This window comes from Aotus nancymaae, unplaced genomic scaffold, assembly GCF_030222135.1.
Source record: "Aotus nancymaae isolate 86718 unplaced genomic scaffold, 86718_ANA_hifiasm-v0.15.2.pri h1tg000058l, whole genome shotgun sequence".
Taxonomy (NCBI): Eukaryota; Metazoa; Chordata; class Mammalia; order Primates; family Aotidae; genus Aotus; species Aotus nancymaae.
In genome coordinates, this window is record NW_026988472.1 from 20,676,831 (window position 1) to 20,688,922 (window position 12,092).

A 12,092-nucleotide genomic window follows, 5' to 3' on the forward strand; every position below is an offset into this window, starting at 1 on the left:
CTTATGTCTTCTGAATTCATTATTTAAAGTCGACACTATGAAATCCTTTCTTCAAATCCAACCTGACAGCAAAGCCTCATATATACAACAGGTAGAACTTGGGTGCTTCCAATAGTAAAGTGCCAGAGCCAGTCCACAAAGCTTATCAACCATGATTACATCATGTACATTCCTTGTTAATGTACATACCATGAATACTGTTATGCCCTTCTGCCTGATGTTAACTCTTCCTTGTAAGGGAATATCTATAATTAGCAATTAATTGAATTTCTGAAGGTTTCTTTAGGGTCCTAATTTGTAAGAGATTTTTAACCTTGTTTGCATAACCATAAATGGCTGGTTTCCACACAGTCACCTGTGGCCACAGTGCCCCACTCAAAGCATCATGTATGTATAAATCTGACTTCAGCCCATCTTTAAATTAACTCAAATGAGATATTAGAGCCTGACTGCTCATGTTCATGAACTAATTCAAACACATAGTTCAAAGTTCAGCTGTTAAAGTGATATCACCAGTGTCACTCATTTTCATTCTAAGGCCCATCTCTAACTTTATTCATTCACATATTATCTGCCTGTTTCTATGAAAATGTAAGTTCCATGATGGCAAGTACTTTCTCTGTCTTGTCACCACTGTAGCTCCACACTCAGAATCGTACCTAATACATAGTAAGTGTTTGATAAATATCTATGGAACGATTGCACAAAGAAACTTCACCAAAAATTTCAGAGACAGGTTAGGTAGCCAGTGACCATGTTCTCTGGACTCGGCAACTGCAGCAACCTTTGTGACCATACAGTCAACACAATAAGCTGCAGCATCTGCACTGTAATTAAGTTCATTCAAGCAAAACTATCTTCAGTAGGGACATTTTCCCTTCTAGAGAGCAAACACATTTTGATTTTATCTGTTCTCAAACTGACTCTTTGCTCATTATAATAGTTAAAAACACACCCTTGGGATGGAAATTTAAGACGCTAATGAGACATGCAATATATGCACAAGCATGTACAGGTACTGCTCATGTGCACCCAGAAGACCACCCAGAACATACTAATAGTAACACCTCTTTCCAACTCTTTATGAGTAATTATGGAAGACCCCATAAAGGGAATCTCCCTAGTGCCAGTCTTTGCTGTCTCGTCCTAATGAACAGCCTGCCCTGAATTCCTTCTCTCAGAGTGTACTGTTTATTTTGCACCTAATTTTCACAATGTTCTTTTTCTTTTGCAATAAATTACTCTATGTCATACTTCCTTTGCTGTGTGTCTCTTGTTTAAATTCTTTTAAGCCAAGAAGAACTGAATTATCACATCAGCCATCAATATTTCCATTTCTTTTCATCCAAACCAGACTGATTTGGACCTTCCCTCCATTTGAGTCCAAGTTGGTCTCACCATTATCACCACTCTGGGTTTCTATCCTACTTTCAGCTCTATAGTTATTGGTAGCTGAATTGTACACATTTGTGACTCCAAAGAAGAGTGTGAGCTAGGTATTTGAAGCTAGAAGTCACTACCATCAACATGGTAATTGAAGCAACACAGATGGATGAAATTGTCCAGGAGGAGAGCATAGAGAAGACAGACTGGGTTGGAACTTCAGGTACTCAATCTTTAAAGAAAATGGTTTCCTGTGCTTTGCTGTACCTCCCTAATATGCCCCACTGCCATATACAAACCTGCACAACCAGATTATCACAAATTTCTTCTGCTGTAACCTGATTTCTAGACCCTTACTATTCTGGAGGGTACGTTGGACATACTCATTTATCAGTTTATCAGTGTCTGCTTAAAAATGTAATATTTTGGCTACCAAAGCAATTACAAATAAAACAACCCTACCACTCCATTTCCTTAACAGTATCAACCGTAACTTTAAAAGAGTCCTCATGAAGTAAATAAAGGTAATGGAAGACAGGGTAAAATCAAACACCAAGTTATTTTTAATGATTTATTTTCAGGGCTATTTTACGAAGAGATGTGTGGTAATACAGAATTGAGATAATTACTAGATTTTTCTTTTTTTCACAAGAAAGTCGATATCCAGAAATTAGAAAATCTTCCCAGATAATGGAAAAATAGCTTTGATATTTTGAAAATTTTCTGAGTATGATTTTGTCGACTATCAGAACTTCTACCTTCATAAAAAATAAACCAAACAAAAACAAATAATTAAAAAAAGAACTACCCCCTGAAGAGAAATATTTGAGGAGGCGATGCCAAAAATGTCTTGGCTCATCATGAAAGAAATGAAAAACATCAAGATCAATGAGAGTAAAGTATAAACTAAAAAATGGTTCTCTTCCTTAATTTAGTTGCTATTCTCTATTAACTGTGAGAGTCATTCAGTAAGTTCCAAAGGGAAGTGAATCAAGTATAGTTGTGGCAGGTTGCCTCCAAGACAGCCCCCAGTGGTCCTAGTCTCCTAATATTCACACCCTTGTGTCATCCTCCTGTGTATGGGCTAGATTAACTCATTGACTTCTAACAAATAGACTACTACAGAAGTGGCAGCATGTTAGGTTATAAAATAGTGGCTTCTGTCCGGAACACTCTCTCTTTGATTGCTCATCTTGGGACAAGCCAGCTACCAGGTTCTGAGGCAGTCTTGTGGAGAGGCTCATGTGGAAAGGGACCAAGGCCTGTCAACAGTCAACTGAATGATTTCAGAAGCTGATTCCCTTCCCCCGAGTTGAGCCTTCATCCCCAGTTGAGACTACAGCCCCAACCAATAGCTTGACTATAACCTCATGAGAGAATGTGAGAGCCAGAGGCATCAAGCTAAGCCACACTTGAATTCCTGACATACAAAAACCCGTGACAATAAGTGTTTGTTATTCTAAACTACTAAGTGATGGGGTTATGTGTTATAAAGCAATAGATAAGACAGTTTTAGTCATAGATATCACATTGGCCTTTCACATTCAACCGTACAAACCTAAATTATTATAGTAGACTACTACATTACAAGATCTGCTATATCTATAGAAATTAATCAACCCTGCTTGAAAGCATTTTCTTATTCTTCTTCATGTCTCATGGTCTATGTCCAGTAGGTCTTCAAATAATCATTTAAAAAAATTATATCACTCCCTGGAAATGCCACACACTAGGTCAAAAGTTCGGTGCATATATCATCCAGTACTGTTTGTTGCAGAGAGCTAACAGGGCCAGGAGGAGTTCATTTATCTCTTCTTGGATCCTTTTAGTGTTTATTAACATATTTTTAACATGCTTTAGGTTCTTTTAGGAAACAAAGACAACCACTTTTTCTCCTCCAAGAAACAGAATTCTGGAGATTCTGATTATAAGTCTAGGGAGAAACAAGGTTGGATCATACCAGTACTACTTAAGACACATACTTACTTTGAGGGCAGTGGGAAAAATTACAACATACCCATGAGACAAAAATAGTAATGCATTAACTGGTAAAGAAGACCTAAGGCAAAAAAAGAATGCCACAGAATTCTAGAGATAAAACCGCAAATAGGACTTAAGGAACAACTGAAATAACCTAAGAAAATACATTCTATAAGACCAGTTAAGCTTCTGGCACACAGTTTAAGGACTTGGAGTTCATTCATTCATTACTCATAAAGTAATGTGAGAACTTGGAAAGTGCTTAGTTCTGTGCCAGTTACGGGTTGGATACAAAGACAGTATTGACATCATCCTTGCCCTCAAGAACACTGTTAAGGGAGGGATAACATGGGGAGACATGCCAGATATATGTGACAGGGGAATGGAGGCAGCAAACCACCTTGCCATGTATGTACCTGTGCAACAGTCCTGCATGATTTGCACATGTACCCCAGAACCTAAAGTACAACAACAAAAAAAATCCTAATCAACTGTGAGTAAAATTACTTACACATAAAATAATTAGAGAACTAGAAGGCAGCATATAGTATACTGCAAATAACATACATCCTGGCAACATGGCAAATTGAAAAGAAACGGACCTAGACACATCATGTAAAACCTCTAATAGTGGATTAAAAATATGTTTAGGAAATAAATATACACTGCCAAATGAGACTTGTAGGAGGCCATTGTTTTGGAGTAAGCTTTTATTATAGGCCCCAATAGACCAGACTAAAAATCCAAATGAAGTCACCCATCCTAAAGTCACCAAACCTAAACCAGTTTGTTTTCTGACATTGCAAGGGGAAACAGCTAATTTCCCTAGCAGGCCAGTTTATAATCTTCAATAGGCTTGATAATGAAGTTCCCTCTGCTTTAATTCTTACACAAAAAAAGTGTCCTGAAGTAACCTGATGTTAACTATTATTTTTCTATTGCCCTGTTTCCTTGTCCTGCTTTACAGGAAAAGTAGCTTTGAAAGGACTACTATGCTCTTCATTCTTTGCTTCTGCTTTCTTCAGACTTTCTCTGTCTATAAAGCCAACTCCTTCTGCTCATCTCATTAAAACACTGATTCTGTTTCATGGAACAAAGTGTTGCCCAATTCTAGAATCACAAATAAAGCCAACGACGATCTTTAAACTTAATTACTGTAATTTTGTCTTTTGATGATACTTTTCTGGTGCAAATTGTGATTATTTACCACATATAGGTCCCTGAACCCTGAAGATTAAGAGGCAAGAAGCAATGGTGGAGGGGAGGGGAAATGGTATACATTTAGATAAGTCTAAATAAACTGTAAAGCCACTAATAGTTAATATTCATTTGGGGAGATGGTAGAAATAAAATGTCAGGCAACAAAAATATAGAAATTGAGTGGTGACAAGAAGTAAAACAATCTAAGGTCTTTTTGTTATTTTGAAGAAAGATCCCTATCTTTCTCAAGAATTCTTATTCTGATTAATTTTAAATGCAAATATTCATTAAGAGATTAACGTTAGCCTCTAAAACAATAAAAATATAATCTATAATTTCCGAAGAAGAAATATAAACATATTGCAATTCAAGAGAAGAAGAAAAGAAGAAAAATAGGAAGGAAATGAATAGTAGACAGAAAAAATAATATGGTAGAAATAAAACCAAAACATCAGTAATAACAACACATAATTGAACTAAGCTCTTCAGTTAAAGCTTTCTCAGATTGGACTGAAAAAGAAAACATAATACAGTTATGTGTTGTGAAAGAGACATGTCTAGACATGTCTAAAAAATATTACAGACTGAAACCAGAGAGATATAGAACGATACTCTTGGCAAATACTCATCAAAAGAAAATAATCATAACTACAATATCAGAAAAATGAAATGTTAAAGAAAAAAATCATAATTGAGGAAAAAGAAAGCCAGTCCATAATGACAAAGGAAACGATTCATCAATGAGACATAATCTTGAACTTGCACGTCCCTAACAATACAGCTTAAAAATATATAAAGCAAAACTGACAGACTCCACAGTCATAGTGGGGGATTTTAATGGATCATTCTTAAAAATTGATAGGTCAAACAGATGAATATTCATAAGGACAGATGATTTTCTAATATTCATGAAATTTACTATTTGAATATATTCACAGGCTTGTCCTAATCCTGCACCCAACAATTAGAGAAGATACATACTTTCAAGCACACACAGAACGAACACTACCCACATACCCAGGCACAAAGCAAGTCTCAACAAATAAAGAATCTATTATACAAACCAAGTTTTTTGAACAAGAGAGTCCTAAAATCCACATTTGGAAACTTAAAAAAAAATTCCCAATATGTGGTTCAATGAATAAATTATAATGGAAACTGCAAAATGTCTAGAACTGAACGACAGAAAAAATTTCAAATTAAAACTGAAATGCAGCTAAAGTGGTACTTAGATGAAAATTTACACTTTCATGAAATTATTAGGAAAGATGATTAAAAATATTAATGAGCTGAGAATCGACAAAAGAGAAAATCCAAGGAAACCCAAAGAAAACAGAAAGAAGAACAGATATTAATGAAATAAAAATCAAACAATAGAAAGGATGAAACCAAAAGGCTGGTTCTTTGAAAATACATAAAATAGACAAATTTTCATGAATGGAAAAAAGAGAAGAAAGAAATATTGCTGGGAATGAAAAAGGGAACAAAATTAGATGTCATTAAAATTTCAAAATAAGACATTACTATAACAACTTTATAAACTTGAAAGCAGGAAAGATGGACAACATTCTGGAAAATATTAATACTTGATTTAAAATGTGGGGCACAGAAGACAGTTGGTACAGTAGGCTAAGACTGGAGTTATCAAAATAACATCACGGAAAAGACGGCATTTGAAGATGGGAAACCTTAGGAGAAGGCGTGTCAAACAGGGAGAATGAGAGTGAAAGAATGGGATAAAACAATCTTGAATAAATACAATTGACGTGGAGCACAAGGTGAAAAAGGTAAGCTGAAGCCAGATTCTAGTACAGAGGTTCCCACTCTGCCTGGACATTTGAATCAACTGGGGAGTTTAAAAAAAAAAAATCTTAGGCCAAACCTCAACAATCTCTGTGCTGGGCTATGATTTATAATCTCAAAAATCTATTACCTAAGTTTTGTTCAAAGGCTTTTAACATTGACAATTAAATGTGTGCAAACAAGAAAACCTTTGTTTTATGTATTTTCTTACTTTAAACCTAAATTCCTAAGCCTGTCCCCCAATATTTTTTTTCTGAGTCTGATTGCTAGGAAATGCTCCAATATTTTATTTCATTTTACTTTTTTTCTTTTGAGACAGGATCTTGTTCTGTCACCCAGGCTGGAGTACAGTGGCACCATCATTTCTCACTGTAGCCTCAACCTCCTGGGCTCAAGTGATCCTCCTGCCTTAGCCTTCTGAGTAGCTCAGATTACAGGCATGAGATGCTGGGCCTGGCTCCTGGCATTTTTAATGACATGTTTTAATTATTTCCTCCTCCCAGCTGCAAATCTTTATATTTGTAGAAAATGTAAACTAATTACATTAGATTAAGCACAATACAAATAAAAGGCAAAGCTCCTTCTAAAGTCAACCAACAAATAGTGAAAGCACTGTGAAATCAAACATTGCTCTTGCTAGGAAGAAAGGACTTTCAATATTTTGAATTATTTGTGTCATTTTTTCTACCTCTAACCAGATGTATTGTTAATCCAGAACTCACTATTCTTGAAAAGGTAAGTCTCAGGCTGGGAGAAAAGATTTGCAATACGTACATCCAAGAAAGGACTTGTATCCAGAATATAGAAAGGATTCCTACAAAACAATAAAGACAACTGATTTTAAAATACACAAAAAACTTGAACATCTTACAAAAAGAGGAAATCAAAATGGTCAATGAAAAAATGAAAATGTGAGGCACATTAAATCTAGATAACATTATGCACCTGTAGAATGGCTAAAATAAAACAGACTGAGAATAGCAAGTGTTGGTGAGGATGTGGCACAACTAGATGTTTTTTACATTGCTGATGGGAGAATAAATTAGTATAACCACTTTGGGAAAATATTAGGTAGTACTTTCTAATGCTAAACTTACCTTACTTCTGAGCAATCCTACAAGTGTGTTTATGTCCACCAAAAAGCATATGCCATAATGCTCATTGCAGCTCTATCACAGCAGCCAGAACCTAAAAAACAATTAAAAATAAAAAAACCCAAATGTCCAGAATGGGTATACTGTGCTATATTTGTACAATGTAATCCTATACCACAATGAAGACAAGACTATGTTTACATACATCATGTAACTAACTCTTGCAGACACAATGTTGAATGAAAGAAGGTACATGAAGCAGTCCACACTCTGTGATTCTATTTATATGAAGTTGAATAAGAGACATAACTAAAATATGGGAATATAATTCAGATTAGTGGTACTCCTGGGCAGGGTTGAGGGGATGTGAGAGGGCTGTGGCTACTGACTGAAAAGGGACACAGGGGAACTTTCAGGGGTACTGAAATATTCTGTATATAATCTGGGCAGTTGTTTATACTGGTTTGTACATATGTGCAAGTTGAAGGTGCACACTTAACATTCTGTGTTCTTTACTGTAAGTAATCATTATACCTCAACAAAGGGAGGTGGAGGATAATGAAAAGAAAACAAAAAAGTATTTCAATTTCTGTCTTTTAAGTTTCCTTTGAAGGAGGAAAAGACATTACAAACAAGTCATTCAGAGTTGAAACATGAACACTTGATAGTTTTAAAGTAAAATCAACCTTGGTCCAAATGTTTCACATTAAAAGTATGTTATTTGAGATCTGAATTTAATTTAGAAAGCATATAGATTTCTTACCAAAGTATACCAATAAACACATAGTTTGCAAAAAGATGAACCACGGGTTGAGCTCTATTTAGGATTTTAAAGAAAAGCTTCATTTCAATATATAATGAAATAGAAATTAGAAACTGAACTGTCAAAAAATTTTGAGGTACATATGTTTCCATAGAAGAGCTCTCGTTTATTCACTAAATTGCTGACCTTTTGAAGAGGGTACAACTGAAGGTTTAAGCAGTGTCCTTTGTCAGTGTTGTAGGAAGGTTCACTCTATGCAAGGTTCAGGCTAACAAATGCGTATAGTTAGAAAGCCATCTCCATTATAATTACAGGTTGTACAATAGAGAAGAGGGAGCCTTTTAGATCTACTCATTTGGTAACGGATCAATTTATGCTTTTACTAGGTTTTTGTTTTTTGGATGACTCATCAAGAAGGGAAAAAATTGATTGCAAATACTATACTGCACCTATTGGTAAAATGCTCTGTAAATCAAGTGTAAGCATTCCATACTTCAGTACAAACTGGGGCACTGCGATGGCTAAATCGTAGGATGTAATCTCTTCTCTAGATTGCGTTTATTCAATCCAACCCAGAAAACAAAAAGGAAAGGGAAGAATATATGCTCATTAGAAATGATGATGGAAAGAATAGAGGCTCATTTCCTTTTTTAAAAAATGAAATCCAGATTTTAAAAACTCAGCTGAAATCTTTGTATTTATTTCATGAATTTCAGGCTCAAGGATTTCAGAGGCCTGAAATGATATGAAGGCTCTATTTCTGCAGACAACAATGTATTCTGTTCACGATAAATGGTTAAAGTTTCTGAAGTGTCCATACAATAATTTTAAAAATCTAACCCTTTAGCTTCTCTTCTGCCTGATGCTATTTTGGTGGGTTAGGAGCACACATGGAGAGGTGTGTCAGTGTGTGTGAGGTCCACCTGCTTGCAATGTCCTGAAGAGCAAGACGGAATAGAAATATGTTTAAAAACTTTCATAAGAACCAAAAAACAGAACCAGAACACAGCTGTTTGTAATTGCTCTATTTATTAACACATATATCACAAATGTTCACAATATCAATGCATTCTTGTTGGCATGCTAGACAGAGGCATTATTTTTGAAGGTCTTTTAAAAATATTTTGACTTGTTCCCCCTTCACACTCATTTTTAAATTGATCTGATGAGGTCCTCAATGTCTATAATGTCAATGCAAGAAAAAAGTACAGAGAGAAGTAGTAAAATAACACAATAGCAATTAATTGGGGAAAAACAAAATATCATGGCCTTCACAAGAAGCAACAACACAGCTTTGTAACAGGATTATACAGGTTTCAACTGAGAGGCAAAGATGCACTAAACTGCCTACACATACCCAGGTATGTAACAAGCAAGGAGACCACCTAAAGCTCAGTTTCCTTCATGCACGACACATGCTTTTTTTCTCCTCACGGACAATTACCGATGTGTTTCTTTACATGTCTTAGGCAGCCTGAAGAAGGTAGGAAAGCCTTAGTAGAGGGAAAATCAAACCACATGAGATTAAGTCAAAAGAACGGATAACTATCGTCTGCTTATCTACTTAAAGGTGTGTGGCATTTGCCACAGTGAGGAGCTAACAGGAGCCTCCCACACTACATGCAGGGCCCAAAGGGGCCAGCGATGGTGTGATAACCAGTCACCGATGATGAGTTGCAGTTGGACCAAGTACAGATGGAGGGGCTGGCCCATGCAGGGCCTCAGGGTGAGGTTCACTAGGACTAGCTGCAGGGGGACCTGGCTACACTCTGTGGCACAACAGGGCTTCACAAAATGGACACTACACGTGACATGGGCTGAAAGGTGGAGCAGAGACTGGGTAGGAGTGTCAGTTGCACGTGGGGGGCTAAGGGATAGGAGGAGCAGGGCAGGTGTATTATGTACTGTGCTCTAACATTCTTTGGAAGTCTTTCAAAGATTGATGTAGTTCCTTTTTTAAACAGGTCTCTTATTCCGTCGTTCTTGAAAGACTAAGAGAGAAATTAAAACATGTCAGTGATTCACCAATAATAAGGACTTGAAAAGAAAGGTAACAAGCTGAAAAAAGCATTTCCACATTTTCCACAAAAGAACCAATTATACCTCCTTCCCACACCCACGGAAATGAGATTTCTGCACATGGACGAGTGCCGCCAGGATCAGGTGCTCAATGACCAGGCAGTACTCCTGCACATTTGAAGGGTAGTATGTGTCCCAATTTTGTGTCCCAAAATTAAACACTCCCCACTGCCACCTACCTTCTCCTTACACCATCTCATACTGATTGGCCGTGATGAACCGGGACAGACAGCAGGCCAGCAGCATGCCAATCAACTGTTGCCAGGGAGAAAAACAAAAATGAGACTCTCAAGTCACTGAACCACATCTTTCTTTTAATTTTTAATCGATAATAATCTTATATGTTTATGGGATATAATGTGATTTTTGATATATGTGTATCACTAGACATAATTTTTTAAAGAAGTTTCTGTATGTAAATAGGGAAAGGGCCCGAGAGCAAAAGATAAAAGCTGATTTCAACCATGGGATCTCAGCTGTTGAGAGTCTAACTGCAGGGTCAACTGGAGGTTCTCAAACTGGCAATCATGTTCCAGCTGTAGCTCATTCTGGCCATTGAAGAACAACTTTCAACACTTAAGGCTATTAAAATTTATTAATGTTATGAGAGTAATAAAAAAATAAGAAACACAGATTTAGTGATATAGTAACTAAAAGGCTAAAATTTAATTCAAAGCTATAGCACATGCATTTGGAAGATTTCTCAGCATACTATAATATGCCGGCTGACAAAATAATAGTTCTTTCCTTAAGGCAAGAATAGAGACACTATTCTTGACCAGGTACATTCACCAGTGAGGTAAGAAAGCCATGGCTTGTGAAAAGGTAGGAGGGGATAGGGGGAAGTGGGGCTTTATATTCTGTCTCTCAACCATGTAGACATCTTAGGCCTAAGTGGGCTCATCTATACCCAGGGCCCACCTCCTAGTTTTCTAGGGGCCTCAGGACAACCAATGACATAGTACCTCCACCTCCTCAGAAGATTCTAGCCCTCCACTTGTCTTTGTGCCTTGATCTAAACTATGGCACAAGTGAATCTAATAAAGATGGCTGTGATACTCTCAAGACACCCTTAAGCACATCTTGTTCTGTTCATTAGAAAATTCCCACTCATGAATCTGGAGGATCAGCATTCTTTGGAGAGGAGCCCAATTGTGCACTTGAGTTCAGAGGCTGCTTTCTCTTGGCCAATGTAGTCCCTTCTCCTTAGACAACAGGGCATGTTTTGCTGGATCGGGGTGGGAAAAACCTGTGTCACTAAAAGTGTGACCCCAGGACCAAGAGCATCACAATCACCTAGGACCTTTTTAGAAATGCACATTCTCAGATCTCACCCCAGACCTGCTGAATTAGATACTCTGGGGGGTGGGGCCCAGCAACTGGTGTTTTAACAACCCTTCCAGGGCAGGGAACTGCTCATCCAATCCACCTAGTCACCCTTATCTTTCAGGTGAAATACCTGCTGCCACTTCAGGTCCCACTGTTGGTCAGGGCAACATGTGAACTCCATTTGCCTGGCTCTTAACCTACCCATGCAGGTTCCAGTTCTCATCTCTTATCTTCCTTTTTCAAATTAAAACTGTGCTGTGAAATATGCAAACTATAACCTCTTTCAGGTAAGGAAACATCATCATCTTATTGGACTCGTCCTATCTTCTGCCAAGGCTCTGGCCAACATCATTTGGTGCCATAAAATACAAAGTCTCATGCACTTACTGCCAAGTGGCTGAAGATACCATGCCTGTAACCTCCAGAATATTCTGCCAAAGGAGAAACTAAAATATGAGTGT

The 12,092-nt window shown here is 37.1% G+C and overlaps 1 protein-coding gene across 1 annotated transcript in view; it reads right to left on the minus strand.

Annotated features, from left to right (window-relative positions):
• Positions 1-9,233: 9,233 nt before the first annotated feature.
• Positions 9,234-12,092, minus strand: part of TSPAN7 (tetraspanin 7) — a 128,786-nt gene continuing 125,927 nt past the window's right edge. The window contains exons 7-8 of the mRNA XM_012448120.2: positions 10,482-10,557; positions 9,234-10,214 (exon numbers count right to left, since the gene is read on the minus strand). Of these exons, the coding sequence (XP_012303543.1) occupies positions 10,489-10,557 (69 nt within the window). The 3' untranslated portion in view covers positions 9,234-10,214; positions 10,482-10,488. The remainder of the gene's footprint in view (positions 10,215-10,481; positions 10,558-12,092) is intronic.